This window comes from Calliphora vicina, chromosome 5, assembly GCF_958450345.1.
Source record: "Calliphora vicina chromosome 5, idCalVici1.1, whole genome shotgun sequence".
Classification (NCBI taxonomy): domain Eukaryota; kingdom Metazoa; phylum Arthropoda; class Insecta; order Diptera; family Calliphoridae; genus Calliphora; species Calliphora vicina.
The window spans coordinates 13,146,245-13,166,530 of record NC_088784.1 but is presented as its reverse complement, the minus strand read 5'-3'; the positions used below and the strand labels follow the sequence as shown (position 1 = coordinate 13,166,530).

The 20,286-nt window shown below is 29.6% G+C and overlaps 1 protein-coding gene across 1 annotated transcript; it reads left to right on the top strand.

Moving 5' to 3' along the window:
* Window positions 1-323: 323 nt before the first annotated feature.
* Window positions 324-18,795, top strand: lov (jim lovell). The gene is made up of 3 exons (XM_065512393.1): window positions 324-2,586; window positions 8,751-8,882; window positions 17,875-18,795. The coding sequence occupies exons 1-3, from the start codon at window positions 354-356 to the stop codon at window positions 18,609-18,611; spliced, it is 3,102 nt and encodes a 1,033-aa protein (XP_065368465.1). The 5' UTR covers window positions 324-353; the 3' UTR covers window positions 18,612-18,795.
* The last annotated feature ends 1,491 nt before the right edge of the window (window positions 18,796-20,286 follow it).

Here is a 20,286-nt window from a genome sequence, read left to right as displayed (position 1 = left end):
CGTGGCAAGTAACGAAAAAACCATTACCACCAACAAAAAGACAACGTCACAGAGGCTGTAAGACAAGCACAAACAAGGAAAACAAAATACAAGGAATCCTTAACTTACCTTCTTATTAAATTTCTTAAACGCCACCACGTGATTTGGTTTTTTGACAACAACAACAGCAACAACAAAAAATACAAACAAAATAAAATCTTTTGAAAAAGTAAGAATAACCTTCAAAAATTTCATTTACACACTCAAACATAGAGAGACATTCACGTGATACCACTGTCTAGCTAAGGTTTTCAGAAAAAAATAAAAAGGAATACAACAAAAAAATATATAAATATTTTGAAAAATTTAACTGAATGTTAAAGGAATCAGAGGAAATCATTAAAAGGCGCAAACTGTCGTTAACGGCAGATACTGCTTTATACGAAGAATTAAATCATCACAACACAGCCACCATTTTACCACCTGGTACACCACCCACTCCTTTGGCTAAGACCATGGCTTTGGAAACAGAATCATCAGAAGCTTTAGCTTTAACTACCACCACCTCGGCTACAGCACCCATTTCAACACCAAATATGATGACCCATAAAAATACCAGTTCAACAGCTTTACACTCGCTCAGCGCCAACAGTATGGTCAATACATTATTGGCCAATAATGTGACCACCAGACCGGCTGCCTCCATACCTGACCACTACAGCTTAAGATGGAATAATCATCAGAATCATTTGATGCATGCTTTCGATGCTTTGCTGCAGACCAAAACATTGGTGGATGTTACACTCGTCTGTGCTGAGACTAGTATACGGGCCCACAAAATGGTCTTGTCGGCCTGTTCGCCCTTCTTTCAGCGCGTTTTTGCCGATACCCCTTGCAAACATCCGGTTATAGTGCTCAAAGATTTTCGTGGCTGGGTAGTGCAAGCAATCATAGACTTTATGTATCGCGGAGAGATTAGTGTACCCCAGGAGAAACTACACACCTTAATAGATGCCGGTGAATCATTGCAAGTCCGGGGTTTGGTGGAAAGTTCCATACCCGCTCACACACCCACTCCAGCTGCTTCACCCGATGACTTTGGCCTGATCGATACCTCTTTGTTGTCTTCGGAATTGGAGAGATGTTCCAGTTTCGATGAAGAATCCCCCTCCATGGTAACGTCCGGCTCAAAAATAATTTTACCTTCGCGATTATTTGGTTCTTCATACAGACGTGACAAAGAGCAACGCAAGCGGGAAAGAGAGCGTGATCTGGATCATGAGTTGGAAAGTGATCAGGAAATGTTAAATGATTCTCTAAGTCACAATGACTTGTGTACATCTCCCATGCCCCGCAGAAAACAAGCCAGACCCAGAAGGAGATCTGGAGAATTAACCCATGACATGATCAGCAAACCTACGACACCCATACCACAAGATTGCAACGAGCAACCCGAAGATCTTTGTAAAGATTCTAGTGTACAGGAAATCAAAGAAAATACACCTCCGCCAGCAATTGAAAACCCCAGCGAAGATCCTTTGAAAACTGTGATTAAGTCCGAACTAGCCGAACCCATGGAGGATGATGAGGAGCAAGTGGGCGAACGTGATAGTGGCAATGATAGTCATGAGCAGCCAGAAGATCTTATTGTCAATGATAAGTCATTGGATAATAATTCAAACTTTGAGCATAATAACTCCCAACCAGCGGTTTTGAACTCTACAGAAGACCTGGAAGAAGAGGAGGGAGATCGTGAGGAAGAGCCCGAAGAGGAGGAGGAAGAGGAAGAAGATATAGAACAGCTGATACATCATACCAATGAGCTGAATAGAAGACGCAAATCTGCCTTGTCCATGAACTCAGATGGTCCCGAGGATTTGTGCACCACCAAGAAAGACAACGATACCAGCGGTCATCATTCGGCCTCCGACAATGAAGACTCCTCCAACAATAACAATAGCACAAAATTGAACAACAACAATCGCATAGTATTGTCCTTAAAGGATATACGTCAATTGAATAAACCCTCCTCCTCCTCCACACCCAACTCCTCCTCCAACAGCATGAATCCTTTTTCCACGGCCAGCCTCAGAGACTTGAGATTAGATCGAGAACGGGCCATGGAAGCACAATGCAAAATCGAAGTTTTAGAAGCTCAAATGCAGGCAGCCGCTGAAGCAGCAGCCGCCGCGGCTGCTAGAGGTGAAAATCCCTTTCAGCATATGGAACATCAAATGGATTTGTCATTAGCTGCCGCTGCAGCAGCAGCCGCCGTCTCCCACCAGCACTCAAGGGAAAGAGATCAGGCTTTTAAGAGAGAACAGCGGGAAATGCAACAACATAGTGCATATGCCAACAGTATTTTGGGACAAATGGGTATGCCAGGCATGCCTCCATTTGGCCCCGGTAGCGGAGTACCCTCTGGACCAGGAGGACCCTCGGCTCATGAACGTTTGGAAGAGTCTATGAATCGTTTAAGCAAAGAATTTACACCTACTTCACCCATGAGCCTGCCACCACACTACAATCCTCAAGATGGGCCACCACATCCACCCTCGCCGCTACCCTTTCCCGGTATGTCTTCATTGGCGCTAACTCCGCCGCACAGTGAGTACTTAAGTAGGTTTTTAGTAAGAAAAAATAATAAACACTTTCTATTTGTATGACAAACCACAAAAAAAATATCCTTTAACAAAAACACAGGAGAAAAAAACTTTTTTTTTATCCTTTAACAAACATATTAAATGTTCATAAAACAAGCGGAAATCCTTAATAAATGTAACGACAGACGTACGTTATAACGCATATGAGAGCTACAGGATTCTGCTTATTTCTTTTTTTGCAAGGACCCTTTGATGTAGTATGTTGAAGCAACATGTTTACTCTGTTTGTCTTGTTTCCTTTTTTTTTTGTATGCAACTTTTTGTCTTATTTCTTTAACATTATGACATGACATTTACTTTTCGGATTGTTGGTTTGTTTTTTTTTCTTCATTTTTATATTTTTAATAAGTATCTTTGTATATTTTTGCCTCAATTGCAACTGTCTGCTAATAACTGTTGCGACTTCATGTCAGGATTCTGTGCTATACTGCGTTACTTTACTTGAACTGTATGAGTAAATATTAGGAGTTACATCAATTTTTGTTTTGTTTATTATTCCCCTCAGTTTACTTGTTTTCCTACTTATGACACATGGATGCAACATGTGTTATGAGAAGGAGTTTCCCTTGTACTTGCATGTTTTTTTTTGTTGATGCATTGCATTAGGGAATGTGTTGTCGTCGTCATTGGTTGCAAGACCTTTGATGCGTGTGCTTCAAATGCAACAGTTGGGTTTAGGCAGGAGGGAGTCTATTAAATCAAATTATATTATTTTTATTGATGATTTTGCAAGGAGCTTTTTTGGTTTTTTTGTTAAGAGATTTATCCATCAGTCCCTGGAAGTGTAGGGAGAGTAGGTATCCTGTTATTTCAAGGATGAGATTTATGTGCAATAGTTTTAGCAAGACAAATTCACATTACTACTCACTCTTTAAAAGGGAGCCGGAATTAAAACAAATAAAAAACCGGAATTTTCATTTTATTTAACATTTTTTGAAAATTCACCTCTAATTCTTCACCACACCAAATATAATTATCAACAAATTTCAAATTCAGCTCTAAAAAAACTCTCACCACATTAGATGACAGATTTTTGCGTTTAAAAACTGAATTTGCATAAAAATATTAAGTGTGGTGAATTTTCAAAATTGAAATTTATTAAACAAATTGAATAAACTTGAATTTATGCTTAATTAAATATTTTATAAAAATTTCAAAATTCACCACTAACAAAAATTATTCTCCTCTAAATAGAAAAACTAACCACACCAAAATTATTGTTTAGAATGCTTCAAATATTAGAAAATTTAATGAATTTATTAACTGGCACAGTTTTCCGCGTTTAAAACCCGGGTTTTGATACAAATATTAAGTGTGGTGAATTTCCAAACTTCAACTTTATTCCAAAAATTAAAAATTATTTTCAATAAACTTGAATTTTTGTTTAATTACATATTTTATTACAATTTCAAAATTCACCACTAATAAAAATTATTCACCTCTAAAGAGAAAAACTCACCACACCAAAATTTGTGTTTAGAATGATTAAACTATTAGAAAATTTAATGAATTCATTAACTGGCACAGTTTTTTGCGTTTAAAACCCGGATTAGCATACAAATATTCAGTGTGGTGAATTTACAAAATTAAATTTCATTCAAAAAATTTTTAAATTATTTTCAATAGTTAGGACTTTTCATTTAATTTAACAGTTTTTGGAAATTTCAAAATACACCACTATTAAAAATTATTCACCTCTAAACAGAAAAACTCACCAAAAAAAAAATGTTATGTATAATAGTTAAAATATTAGAATATTAGTTAAAATTCATTAACTGCCACAGTTTTTTGCATTTAAAACCCGGGTTTTGATATAAATATTAAGTGTGGTGAATTTCCAAACTTAAATTTCATTCAAACAATTTTAAAATTATTTGCAATAATTGAGAATTTTCATTTAATTTAACATTTTTTAGAAATTTAAAAATTTACCACTATAAAATATTATTCACCTCTGGAGATAAAAATTCACCACACTTAAATTTTTGTTTAAAATGGTTAAAATTCTGTTCAATTAACTTGAATTTTTATTTAATTTGACAGTTTATGAAAATTTTAAAATTCACCACTTATAAAAATTATTCACCACTTGGGTAGAAAACTCACCACACCTCAATTTTTATTTAAAGGCTTAAACTATTACTAAATTGGATAAACAAAGTAATTTTTAGTAGGATTTTGTTATTTAACAACGTTCTTCCCTGTTATAAATATTATTTGGATAAATTCACTGAATTTTTACTATTTTGTAATTAAAACAAAATGCAAACTCAGCATTTAGGTAGGACTGGTGACATGTATTGTCTCGAAATTAAACGTAAACAAACTTGAAAATAAGAGCTTTAAGTATTGAAAATGAAAAATTATGAAACAAAAACATTTCAGTGATGAATTTGATTTCCATCGTAAGAGGTGAACGTTTCATAAATTCATAGACATGATCTTGAATGCGTTTTGTTTTTATTTGTACAATTTTTAAGTGAGTTAATTTAGAAAACAATTCCGTTTTAGTCGTGTAAAGCTACCTTTTCCTATAATTTATGTCCTATTTTAAGAAATTTTACTTGCTTTAAAAAAGTTTTTAAACATGTTTATATTTTCTTTATTTATTTGGTTTAACTTTAAACCTACATTGACAAATAATTCAGCATTTATACAATATTTCTGACTCAATAAACTTTTTCTACAACCACGATTTCAGTTTGTTTTTTTTTAAATAAATAAAAAAATAACAAACAAAACCCCACCAAAACAGACAGTTAGTGACTTCTTCGTAAAGACTTCCAATTTTTTTTTCTACTTTTTTCCACCACATACATATAACTTCAAACTGTACGTACGTATTAATAATATCCGTTTACTTAAGGAGCAGAGTACAAAAAAAAAGAATCAAAGATTTCCTTATATTGGGTGCAAGGAGGACATGCATGTAGATTTCGCGAAAAAAATCCTTACATACTATATTTATGCAGGATATATAAAATAAATTAAAGACTGGCAAAGGAATTATGAAGGTAATGCGACAAAAATGAATTTATATTTTTATATATGTAGAAAGAATGTGTGTTTGGAGCAATAAAAAAATATAAATTTCCCACTAACTACTGCATAAATAACCTAAAGTCAAGGAAGACAAATTTTTAGACATATGAGAAAAAAACAAGTAAGGGAATTATATTTGGCTGTGCTGAATTTTATATACCCTTCACCAAAGTATACCCGAAAATATTAGTTAGTGAAATTTTATTGCTTTTAAATTTAAAAAAAAATTTTGGGGAAAAAATTCGGTTTAAAAAATATTTTTTTTCGATTTTGACCCATTGTAGATCCGAATTATTATGTCGTTATTTACGTCATTGGAAAGGTCTTTTAAATATCTATCATTAGATATCCATATTGTCTATATTGCTTAGCAATCCAGATATATATCAAAAATAGTTCAAAAATCGAGGTAGTCTTGGTTTTTTGCTTATAGCTCAGCCATTTGTGGACCGATTTTCTCGATTTTAAATAGTAACTGAACCACGACCATAGCGGATATATTGAGGTATGAATCATGTATATAAGTTATTTGTGGGCTACGGAAAGTTGATTTCAACATACATACGGACAAATGGATATGGCTATATATACACTTTATGGTGTCCTAAATGCAGCAATCAAACTTTGTTGCTGCTGTTTTATACCTAAAGTAGCGCTTTAACTTCTTTAGTATGAGTTAGTTTAAATTGTTTCGCCACGCGAAAAAAAACGCCAAGAAATCCTTAGCACGGAAGTTAAGAGTTTATATGCCAAAATCTATAAAAAAAGGAAATCATTTTTATATGTGTTTTTTTTTGTTTCTTTCTTCAAACCAAAGGCGGCATATATTTAAATCATATTCAATGCTTAATGCCAACAAATTAAAGTCAAAATCATCATAATGATTTAATAAGAGCGACAAAAAAAAACACAGAAAATCTATTCCTTTTTAACAAAATTATTGTCTTCATAATAAAATGTGACATGTAGTATTTTGTAGCTACATATGCACATCTCTTGAAAGGAGACTAGCTGAGTGAATGACTGTATTCAAATCATTTGTTGTTTATGAAATCTTAAGGCAGCTTTCCTGGCTTTTGTTTAACTCATCATATTCATCACAAAATCCAAACGCTCACCCCGCTCCTTCTTACCATACCATGACTTACATCCTTTATCTTAGCTTGCTTAATGTCAATATTATATGCGTTGTCATATGCTGGTTTCTTTATTTCTTTTTATCAAGTTTTTTTTTTGCTGTCTTTCTTGAATTTCAAGGATTCTATTGAGCAGCAACATCTTAGTATGTTTTAAGATATATGTTAAGTTTTCTACCACTTATGCAATGATTTCGTTGTATTGTTAGTTACACATCCTTAGCATATAGAAAATTTCTGTTGAAATTACGTTTTTATTTGTTTCTATTGTTTCCGGTGGAGTGGGGTTGGAGAGGTTTTTTTTTAGCTGCTAGTGTGGAGTTTTGTGACAAAAAAAAAATTCGCAGAACACTTCAAGCATAAAATCTTAATAGAATAATAACAGCTATTGTTTCTTGTTTGAAAGCATAAAATGTATGGATATGAAACAATAGCAGCACACGCTACTAGATATGTTCAAATTAAAATAGAAGCTATTGATAAGAATCTGTACAGCAGAAAATGCATGACTGCAGTTTAGCAATAATTTTTAATAATATACCCTAGCAGTGGAAATTAATGAGTTTTTTTAGTTCTTTTGTGAATATTATTGGATTAATTTTGATTTTTTGTTTAATTATATAGATTTTATAGAAATTTCAAAATTCACCACTAACAAATATTATTCACCTCTAAATAGAAAAACTCACCAGAATGATTAAACTATTACAAAATTTAATGAATTCATTAAGTGGCATAATTTTTTGCGCTTCAAACCCGATTTGCGTACAAATATTAAGTGTGGTGAATTCCAAAAATTAAATTTTATTCAAAATATTTTAAAATTTTGCTCAATTATAAGGATTTTTTCATTTAATTTACCATTTTTTAGAAATTTAAAAATTCACCACTATTAAACATGATACACCTCTATAGATAAAAATTCACCACACTTAAATTTTTGTTTAAAATAATTAAAATTATGTTCAATTAACTTGAATTTTTATTTAATTTAACATTTTACGGAAATTTACAAATTCACCACTAACAAATATTACTCACCTCTAAATAGAAAAACTCACCACACCAAATTTTTTGTTTACAATGGTTAAACTCTTACAAAACTTAATGTATTCAATAACTGGCGCAATTCTTCTCTAATTTTCATACAAATATTTAGTGTGGTGAATTTCCAAAAAAAAATTTTATTCAAACAAATTTAAAAATATATTCAATAGACATTAATTTTTATTTAATTTACCATTTTTTAGAAATTTAAAAATTCACCACTATTAAAAATTATTCTTTATAGATAAAAATTCACCACACTTCAATTTTTGTTTGAAATAGTTAGAATTATGTGCAATTAACTTGAATTTTTATTTAATTTAAGATTATATGGAAATTTACAAATTCACCACTAATAAAAATTATTCACCTCCATAGATAAAAATTCACCACACCTATTTTTTTATAGGTATTGAAGTTAATTATGTTCAATTAACTTTATTTTTTATTTAATTTAACATTTTATGGAAATTTACAAATTCACCACTAAGAAAAATTATTCACCTCTGAATAGAAAAACTAACCACACCTCAATTTTTATTTAAAATGCTTAAAATTTTACTAACTTTGATAAAAATTACTTATTTTTAGTAAGTTTTTGTTATTTAACAACGAGCTTTCTTCCCAGTTATAAATATTATTTGGATAAATTCACGGAATTTTTACTATTTTGTAATTAAAGCAAAATCTCAACATTTAGCCAGGACTGGTAACTTGTATTTTTTAGTGATCTATTTATTAGAACCCTTTATCCCCTTCCCCCTTTACTCCTCTTTAACCAGGAAAGTGTTTGTTGTTTTTTCCAATTTAATCTCTTAAATACATATTTAACTTTTTTAAATGTTCGTTATATTAATTGCTTTTTCTTGTTATTTATTTATAGTGTTTGGCTTAGACTCACCATTGGGCTTATTTCCACCTGGCATAGATCCTGGCAAACTATATAATCCTTTGATGGAAATGTCAGATCCTAGAGGTATGCCAGGTGATGCGCCGCCCTTTCTCAAAAAGAAAAGTAAGTACTGTAAGTAAATTTCCAATTTACATTTTTTTTTAAAATAGAAATAAGTTTAAAATAAAAGAAAAGAAATTATTATTTTAAATGCTAAATAAAAAAAAAAATAACATAAAATTTAAATAATAAAAAGTTACAGTTCTCTTTGATATCAAGTGTTAGACTTTTCTTTCAGTGTAGCTTATAAGAGCAAATTTGTTTCTTCATAAGTTCATTTGCTAAATAAATTTTACACTTACATGTCAATGAGATATATTTTTTATTATCTAGCTTTTATTTCCATTTGTGTACAATTGCCAGAGCCAGCCATTTAACAGTCTTTGTGTAATAATAACTGCAACTTGTAAAAATCAATGCATCAAATCATGTGAGGCGGTAAATTCAATTTTGTGGTTTTCCTGTATTTGCTCATTGAACATGTGCACCTATGCATATCAATAGTTTTATTTCTATGCAACAAATTGGAAAAAAAAATCCAACATTTAAATTCAATTTTTTTCTTTTCCACCATTAAAGTCCGTCCTTCAATCTAGACTATATACAAAGCGACACATTTGTAAAAAAGTAGTCAAGAAAAAGAAACACTTGTTTTTTTTTCTCCAGCGTTTAGCTTTGTCTCTACTCTTATTACTCATATAGATTTTACTTTATATTTTTTATTACAAACCTCAAATTGAAAAAAACAAAAAAAAAGTTAATGGATTTCAATTTCAATAAATTTTTAGATATGTAGATCTCACCTCAATTTCTGATTCCTATATGTAACAATTATCATGTGTATAAAAAGGTTTTTATATAAAATTTTGTTTAAATCTTTCAAACAAAAATGATTGACAGCTTTTCAAACAAAAATCTTTGTTTGAATTATTAACTGTAATTAACTGGGTTTTTAAACATGTGTTAAATGTTTGTTTTTCAAAAAGGGTTTATTTTATTTTTCCTAATGATTGACAGGTTTTCTCATGATATACATAGTTATGTTTTTTAAAGAGTTTTCTCACATGACCTTTTAATGAGTTTTAAACAAGAGATAAAATACATGTATCCTTTTCATTTAAGGTGTGCTCATAGTGTTTAAATACTTTTTCCTACTTAACAAGTTAAAAGTATTTAAAAACTTTAAACAATATTTCTTTAAATAGTCCTTTTAACAAAAAAAAAACGTTTGTCTTTTAAAAAGTAACGTTTTCACCAAGAAACGTTTAAAAACACACATTTAAAAAATCGTTTCCACCAAAAATCAATTAAATATTCTGCATTTTATTAAAAAAAAAATGTTCAATCGCAACGCGTTTCTTCCAATAACGATTTTTCATTAAATACCGGTATAAAAACGTTTTTCTTTTAAAAAGTTTTCAGCAAAAAAACATTTCAAAACACATTTTCAATACATAACGTTTCCCATTTAAAAATCGTTTCCACCAAAAATCGGTGAAATATTCCAGTTTCTTCAAAAAAATGTGTTACATGTAAAAAAAAGCAAAATAAATCGTTTTCACATTAAAAAACGATTTCAACAAAAACGTTTTTTATTTAAAAAAAAATATTTTCAGCAAAAACAGTTTTTTCTTTTTCACCGTAAAACGTTTATCAATTGCAACGAGTTTTCTTCCAAAAACTATTTTGCATTAAAAATCGTGTTCACCAAAAACCGTTATAAAAAACGTTTTTCTTTTTTAAAAAAATTACGTTTTCACTAAGAAACGTTTAAAAACACGATTTCAATAAATAACGTATTTGTAACAAAAATTCACCGTAAAACGTTTTTCATCGCAAAGCGTTCTTCCAAAAACGATGTTTTACCAAATACCTTTATGAAAAACGTTTTTCTTTTTAAAAATCGTTTTCACCAAAAATCAGTTAAATATTCAGCATTTTCTCATTTAAAACGTTTTCATCAAAAACGTTTTTTATTAAAAAAAAATTTTCAACTAAAAACGTTTTTTTTTGTTTTATTAAAAAAACACTTCACCGTAAAACGTATTTCAGTCGCAATACGTTTTCTTTCAAAAACAATTTTTCATTAAAAGGCGGTTTCACCAAAAATCGTCATAAAAAACGGTTACCTTTTACAAAATATCGTTTTCACAAAAAAACATTTAAAAAGCAAATTTTTAATAAATAACGTTTCCCATTTAAAACACGTTTTCATTTAAAATTTTTTCCCTTTAACAAATCGTTTCATCCAAAAAACAGTTTTCGTTAAAATATTAAAATTTGAATTAAAATTTTCTATTGGAAACCATTACTAAAACCTGCATTCTCTTTAAAACTCGTTCCATCAAAAACGTTTTTCTTTTATAAAGTAACGTTTTCACAAAAAAGAAACGTTCAAAAATAGAATTTTAATAAATAAAGTTTCCAAACGTTTCCACCAAAAATTTGTTTCATAAAAAGGGTATTTTCAATTGAAAACCATTACAAAAACGTTTTTTATTAAAAACTAATGTTTTCGCAAAAAACGTTTTTTCATTAAAAATACGTTTTTCAATCGCAACCCAGTTTCTTCCAAAAACGATTTTTCATTAATAAACGTTTTCACCAAAAATCATAAAAAAAAAAAGTTTTTCACCATAAGTTTTTCTCAATCGCAACTTATCTTCCAAAAACGTTTTTTCATTAAAAATCGTTTTCACAAAAAACCGTTAAATAAGCATTTTCCTAAAAAAACGTTTTCGTCAAAAAAAAATTAATAAAGGGCTAAAAAATCGTTTTCCCATTAAATTGAGTTTTCACAAAAAAAACGTTTTTATTAGAAAATAAACGTTTTTACCAAAAGATGTTTTTTTTTCTTTTTTCATTAAAAAATTCTTCCAACTTATCTTCCAAAAACGTTTTTTCATTAAAAATCGTTTTCACAAAAAACCGTTAAATAAGCATTTTCCTAAAAAAAACGTTTTCGTCAAAAAAAATTAATAAAGGGCTAAAAAATCGTTTTCCCATTAAATTGAGTTTTCACGTTTTTACCAAAAGATGTTTTTTTTCTTTTTTCATTAAAAAATTATTTTCGCCATAAATCGTATTTAATAGATTTTAATCAACCTTTCAAAAAACATTTCCATCAAAACATGGCTTTTATTAAATTGTTTTTAAGTTTTTCGTTAAAAACCCCGTTTTCATTCAAAATACGTTTTCAAAAAATAGCATAAAAAACCGTTGTCATTATGTAACGGTGTTGCTAGATTACCGTTTTCACCAAAAATCGCGTTTTCATCAAAAAAGATTTTCCATTTTTCATTATTATAACAAATTCAAAATGTACCATTAGAAGAATGAAAAAGTACCACTAGTCCATCCTATGTTTGATTGTAACTCCACTCTGATGCACACCAGCTAACTTTTATGTCAATAAGTTTAATAATTTATAATATTAAAAAAGTACCATTAGGTGAAAAAGTACCAATTTCCCTGTTATTTAATTTTTCTATGACTGCAATAACCAATTTTTAAAATTTTATCAACATTTTCTTGATAATTTCGAATGAGTTTTTCACGTTTTTAGCACTTTTTGGTACTTTCTCACAACTACATCTGAATAGTCGATGGTGACTATCAGTGCCGACCACTGTTTTTAACTTTTGTTTTATTCTGCTTCCTCCAATAATTTCTCTCTAACAGTAGGTATTAAATCATAATTTAAATTCCTCAAAATTGTATTGCTGCATTTGCCAAAAATTGTCTTCTTTTGACTCTCTAATGTCTCCAAACCAACAGCCATAAACAGCATTTATATGCTGTTAGCTGAAAAAAGAAACTTAATCTGACTATAAAATCTTTAGATTTTTTCGCTTTTGCTAAACCTCTAAAACAAAACAGAAAATAAATAAAAAAAACTATTTGCCAAAAAATACCACCAAACATAAGGTAAACGAAAAAAAATTCTGCTCAGATAAGAATCTTTATTTAACTATTTACAACTCCTTAGAGTAAGGCTGTAAAGGTATATAAACTATATTTATTTCAGGGAGACTCTAAACCCCCCTGAATTCCCCCCAAAATAACAACTACTCTATATAATTTTTTTTATATAAATTTAGTTATATAAATAGTATGAATGTATGGTTGTAAGTACTCGTAGTATTTAAAATTGTGTGGGTGTGATTAACTGATTTGTTCACATTTTAAACGTGATTTAAGATTTGCTACAAATACAATTTTTTTTTTTGATTTGCTGGCAAAAGCTATTTCAACATTGGTATCTACTATGTTTAAATACTAAATACTTGATTTTCTGTTTATTATTGTTACCAATAACGTTTTGTTTTGTTTTGTTTGGTAACGTATTGACAGACAGACAGACTTGTATGCTTAGCTATAAACATATAAACAATTGCTTTATTTTTTTATATTATTCATATAGAAAAGTAAATTTTCTTAGAAATTATTAAATGAAAAAAAAAAATACAAAAACTTTGCATGACAAAAAATATTTCTATAATGTATTACAACTACTATAGTTACTCAAAAAACGTGTTGACCTCTATCTGATGGAAAAAATCGACAAACATTATAAAGGTCAAAGAATTTATGCATTTATGTTATAAATTGAAAATGAAAAAAAATATAAATTCTTGTTTGTTATAGTAACTGGTAAATTTCACGGATGATTTTTCATGAGTGTAGTAGAAACAAATGTTTAGAGCAGTGATCGGCTCGAACAGATCTTGTCACATAAGTTAATGTATTACTAGCAATTCCGGTTCGCTACCCAATCGTAGTAAAACTATGAAACGATTTTAAAAAACAATTGATTTTACATGTGCTTTTGCCATCGAAAGTGTAAAAATATTTGCCTGTGATTATCTACCCTTGTTTTGATCTTCCTTTTTAGACTGTAAAGAAGAGTAAAGAAAAAGTACCAATAATTACCCCTTTTGTATTCATAAAATTCTAAAAGTACCATTAGAAGAACTAAAAAGTACCATTAGTTCAACTCACTAGCTAACTTTTATGTCGATAAGTTTAATAATTTAAAATATTAACAAAAGTACCATTAGGAGAAAAAGTACCAATTTCACATTTCACTCTTGAACACTCTCAAGTTTGGATTTTTAGAATACTCCATTTAAAAGAACGAAAAATTAGCATTAGTTCTCCCTATGGGATTCTAGCTTCAATCTAATGAGCATCTGCTAACTATTGTTTCAATAAGTTTAATAATTTTAAATACTAACAAAAGTACCATTAGGAGAAAAAGTACCAATTTTTCTTTTCACTTTTGAATTTTCAAAATTCTTAATTTTGGCGACTTTTTTTGTTATATAGTTATATCTACAACGATTTAAATCTGTATTCATATTGTTACGAAATTGTACTTGAATTCAAATATAACGATTTTAAGAGCTGATTTAAAAGTAGCATTATGCTTTCAAATAAAAGTGCTGTAATAGCAAACTGTAACATATCTGTGGGCATTATTAAATAAAAGCTTTCAGTTGATTTGATCGTAAGTTGGCAACGCTGTATTCGAATTCGAATATTCAGTTAAAGAACATTGTAGAATGTACACCACAGATGGCGTATGTATTAGTAAGATCTAGAATATTCGAATTTTGACAGTTAAAGAACAATCTAGAGTGCAGATGGCAGTGTTATAAATAGTGGCAGAGGTTGCAGTCGTGAGTGAGTGCCTCAACTGAGTGCCTTAAAGTGTGCTGTGTTTTTCAATTGAATTCGTGTACATTATAAAGTGTGTCTTTATTTCTGCGAATTTATAAACGTGTATAAAAAACACTGAGTGACTATTTAATTCAGTGGTTGTTGTACATTTTAAATAAATAAAGAGTTGTTACAATTTTTAAACTACTAAACGGCTTTTATTTGCAATCAAAAGTATCCGGTTTATTTAAAGGAAATAAACCAACGTTTTGGAAAGGATAAAACGTAACAATATTTTAAAAAGTATCAAACTGTTAATATTTGTATGACTGCAAAAACCAAATTTTTAAAATTTTATCAAAATTGACTTGATAATTTCGATTAAAATGTGTTTTCCCGTTTTAAACCCTTTTTGGTACTTTTTTGATCCCATTGAAATGATACAATTTTTCTACCCTTCACCTTCGTGAGAAGGGTATATAAGTTTGACATTCCGTTTGTAATTTCCACAATATAATTTTCCGACCCCATAAAGTATATATATTCTGGATTCTTATAGATAGCGGAGTCGATTAAGCCATGTCCGTCTGTCTGTCCGTCTGTTTGTTGAAATCAATTTTCTGAAGACCCCAGATATGTTCGGTATCCAAATCTTCAATAATTCTGTCAGACATGCTTTCGATAAGTTTCCTATTTAAAATCAGCAAAATAGGTCCACAAGTGGTAGAGATATGAGCAAAAAACCAGGACAACCTCGATTTTTGACCTATATCTGGATTACTAAGTCATATGGATATCTAATGACCTTTGCAACAAAATCGGAGAAAATATTTTTTAACCCGAATTTTTTTTTTCATTAAAAAAAATTATAAAACAACAAAACTTTTTTTTAAAATTTAAAAAAAAATTTAAATTTAAAAAAATTTTAAATTTAAAAAAAATTTTAAATTTAAAAAAAAAAATTAAAATAACAATTCGAAAAAACAAATTTCCAAAAAATTAATAAATTTAGTTTACCTAAAACTATTTAAAATTTTTATTTTGAAGTATAATTTGGTGAAGGGTATATAATATTCAGCATAGCCGAATATAGCTCTCTTACTTGTTTATTTAAATAAATTTCAGTATCGTAACTATCGTCTATGTCAATTTATAGAAAAACATATTTTATGAAAAAAGTACCAAAAATATATAAAATTTTATTTTTGGAAAAAAAGTACCAAATCTTTTTTTGTGAATTTTTATTAAGTAAAGACTGCGATTTAAAATGTATTTCTTTGTTTATTGATTTAAATTTTAAAAGAAACATGGGCTAGCAAAAAAGTACCAAAATTCAGTTTTTACCCGTTTAATCCCCTAAAAGTACCACATCTGTATTTGTTATTTTTTAATAAGTTTACACTGCAATTTGATATTTATTTGTATGTTTATTGGTTTAAGAGATACAGATGGTAGCAAAAAAGTACCAAAATGCAGTGTTTACCCATTTTATTCCCTAAAAGGTTAAATTTTCCAAAAAGTACAAAATCTATATTTGTTGTTTTTTAAAAAGATAGAGACTGCGATTTGAAATTTATTTCTAGGTTTATTGGTTTAAAAGCTGCATGGGGTAGAAAAACGTACTAAAATGATGTTTTTACCCGTTTAATCCCCTAAAAGTATCACATCTGTATTTGTTATTTTTTAATAAATTTACACTGCGATTTGATATTTATTTGTATGTTTATTGGCTTAAGAGATACAGGGGTAGCAAAAAAGTACCAAAATGCAGTGTTTATCCATTTTATTCCCTAAAAGGTTAAATTTTCCAAAAAGTACAAAATCTATATTTGTTATTTTTTAAAAAGATAATGACTGCGATTTGAAATTTATTTCTAGGTTTATTGGTTTAAACGCTACATGGGGTAGAAAAAAGTACTAAAATTATGTTTTTACCCGTTTCATCCCCTAAAAGGTTCAAATTTCCAAAAAGTACCAAACCAATATTTGTGATGTTTTATTAACTAAAGACTGTGATTTGAAATTTATTTTATGTTTATTGGGGTAGCAAAAAATTACCAAAAAAAAGGATCAAATTTCAAAAAAGTACCAAACACCTATCTGCTAATTTTTTAAGTAGATGAATATGCATTTTAAATTTAGTTTGTATCTATAGTAGTTTAGAATATATAAGGTTACGGAATTTACCCGTTTTTACCCTCTTAAACCTTGGAATTTCTCAAAATCCGTTATTATTAGATATATATAGGAAGAGGTGTTTATCAGTCAGTCACTCAGTAACTTTACTATTTTATACATGTGTATAGATTGCTTAACACCTCTGATTATGTTTTTGATGCATTATACCCAATTGGGTTTCCTTTAGTTAATTTTAACGAGTTTCACTTTCGTTCTTGTTATATACATGTGAATATTCTATCGCATTTGGCCCCTTATAACGTTTCTAATGCACCTTCACCAAATTGTTTCTATTTTGATAATTTTATAGAGTTTCTCTTTCATTCGTATATTATACATCAGAATCGTCGATCGCATTCTGCCCCTGATCTCCAATTTATTTCTCTTTGGATAATTTAAACGAGTTTCACTTTCATTCGTATTGTATACATCCGAATCGTCGATCGCTTTCGGCCCCTGTTAACTATGAGTGCCACCATTGGGTTTAGAGAATTGTTAAAGGGAAAAGTTAAGTTTTTCCAAATGATCATGATTGTGCTTCTTAATTTTGAGTGTACTTGAAACTGTTAGTTTTGTTGGCCAACTCCTTATATTTATATCTTAATTTTTTCCCAATTTGCTAGATACTTTTGCACATAACCAATAGTTTGCCTGGCAAAAGATCACATATTGTTGTTATTTTTGGTTTTGGCAACAACCTGTGGCAATAAGATTGTTTTATTGTTGCTGTTGTTGTTTTTGCTGTGTGGCGATAACATCTTATAAACTTTTTAAACACATACTACTCTCAATTGAGATCTTCGGTACGAAAACAAAATTTTATTGAAGTTGAAAGGAACAAATTTTTTTTAGTTGGTTGCTGTTGCCGTTGCAAACAATTGTTGCCAAACAAAAGACTTTGCTTGTTTTTCTTTTTGTTTTGTTGCAGTTGTTGAGGTACGAATATGTGGTGCATAATTTGCATATGGAACCACCACAGTGTGATCAATGATAATGTTATGTTATTGCTGTATTTGTTGTTTTTATATTATTGTTTCTTCATATAAGTTTAAAAAAAAACAAACAGTTGGCAGGGTGTGGGTGATGAAGTTTATTAAGATTTTTTATTCTTTCTTTTAAGTTTAAAGCTACAAAAAAAAAAATTAAAACATTAACTTTATAAAAGATAATCTTTTATTAACTTTTTGGTTTTTTGTTTTCTTTTATCTATTTTTAGTGCCTAGACCAAAAGGTCAACATTCTGCACCCAGAGGTGGACCACCACGTTCCTGGACAAATGCCGAACTAACAGAGGCCTTACAGCATGTGTGGAATAAGAAAATGACCACCTCACAGGCATCACGCATCTTTGGCATACCCTACAACTCGTTGTTAATGTATGTGCGCGGCAAGTATGGCAAATCTTTGAAACTGGAGCAATTGCGCAAAGATTGCATAAGTGGCCCTCCTTTGGAGATGCTGCAAATGGGCATAAGCTCTAGTTCGGGTAAAAACTCGGGTGAATCGAAAGAGCAAAGAGAGGCACGCAAGGAGGCACAACGCAATGCCTCACAACATCAACCCAACGATATGGATTTGGGAGGGCCTCATGCCGGCCCAGGACCCAGACCCTCAAGCTCAGAACCGGATTTATTAGGCGGACCTAATAATCTGTTCAATCCCTTTAATCCCCAAGGCTTTTATCCCGACTTTCCAGGCGGTTTTCCCGGCTTACCCTTGAGCATGTTAAACTTATTGCCACCCTCGGAAAGACAACATGCAGCCGCAGCAGCCGCCGCCATGCATCACTCTATGGGCTTGGATGAGGACTGTAAATCGGATCGCTCCAAACAATCCTCCAATATGGATGATGAATTCTCGCTGAGTCGTGAAGAACGCCGTCACTCGGATTTAATGAACAATTCCTCCACACCCTCCGCTTCGTCGCAACAAAATGGCTCGGTGCAAGATTGAAATTTATGGCGGGATTGGGCTAATAACCCATTATTATTCCCGCCGCCACCACCTCCGCACCACGATAACAATGGTTATGATTTACCTTTACCCCCGGGAGCTACACACCAGCATCATCCTCATCATCATCACCATACATCAGCAACACATCATCTGCCTTTGCCACAACACCCTGAAACAGATGATCAGCTAACTCAAGCGGATAAAGAACATTTTAGAGGTTCTCACACTTTCAAAGAGTTCAATCAAAATTTGTATATGACCCGCAAGAAATTGAGGCGTTATCGAAAGAAACATTTGAAAGCTCATGATGTGCAGGCAGCTGTGGGAGCAGCAGCAGCTTCCAATTTTAGTAAAAATTCTTTGAATATGGAAACGTTTATGGCATTGCAGCCGCCTTTGAATGTAACACCAGCTGTTATAAGGACTTAAACTGGAAAGTTTCCCCAAATAAACAAGAGAAACAAAGGAAATGTAAGTTAAAAGTGTTAAAAACTATTACAAACTGTATAAAATAGCAGAATTTGGTTTAAATTCTGGGTTGAATTGCATATTTTGAATGTTGGCTTAGAATTTATAAAGATTTTTTAAACCTAAATTTGTAAATTTTCTGTTCTAAAAATATTTAACATAATGCTGTTAGCATAACAGAAAATGTTAACTATATTTAACAGCGATTTATTATGCTATTCGGTAGACCAAATTCAAGAATCTTTGTCGTTTTTAAAGCGAATCCGGAAACGAATTTCCTTGATTCTCCCGTTTTATATTCGAATAAACAAATAAATCATGGAATTTTATTTATTCGTTTTTTTATTAAAAATTTCACGATTCTGGTGAATTTTTCACACTTATAAAACGCAATTTAAAGTATTTACTTTCACTTATAACAAAAAGTTAGTGAAATCTTTTTTTGTATTATATTTACCACTAGTTTAAAAACAAAACAAAATAATTAGTAAAAATCTTATAAATAAAAAACAAAAAAAAAACTGTGACTTAAGCTGTAATTAATTTGCAATATTTTTTATTTAAATTTAAACAAAAAAATTGTATAAAAAAAAGACAAATAATATAAAATATTTTATTTTTTTAAGTTAAAAATAACATTTCTTCCATTTTTATTAAAAAAAAAACATAAAAACGCTACAACGATTTATTTATTTTAAATTTCTATTTTTTATATAATTTGGTGCTTTTAGTTCCTATATATATTTTTTTTAATAAATATTTTATTTTAATTTTTTTACGTTAATTTTTAAACAGGCTTTTAAAGCCTTTTTAATATATAATTTAATAAAAAATAAAAACAATTTTAAAGAATGCTTTATTACTTTTAAAAAAACACACAATTTAAGTTTAATAACAAATTTGTAAATATATTTTATTTTAAATTAATTTAAATTCAAGAAAATGATAATAATTTTATTTTAATATTTTTATTTTTTTAATTAAAAAAAAAACACTTAATAGTATTATGACTGTACCAAATCTCAAAAAAATATATACATAAAATAAATTTATAAAAAAACAATTTAATTAAACAACAATTGTATTAAATTTTCTTAAATTAAATTACAAATTTAAACCATAAGTAGTAAGAATTGTAATAATTTAGTGTAATCATTAAATAAAATACTTGAATATTTAATAACAAAAATGCAAAAAAAATAAA

Coding starts and splice junctions, on each gene's coding strand:
- lov (XM_065512393.1), top strand. CDS start 354: ATGTTAAAGGAATCAGAGGAAATCATTAAAAGGCGCAAACTGTCGTTA. Junction 2,587..8,750: donor GGCGCTAACTCCGCCGCACA/GTGAGTACTTAA, acceptor ATTTATTTATAG/TGTTTGGCTTAGACTCACCA. Junction 8,883..17,874: donor GCCCTTTCTCAAAAAGAAAA/GTAAGTACTGTA, acceptor ATCTATTTTTAG/TGCCTAGACCAAAAGGTCAA.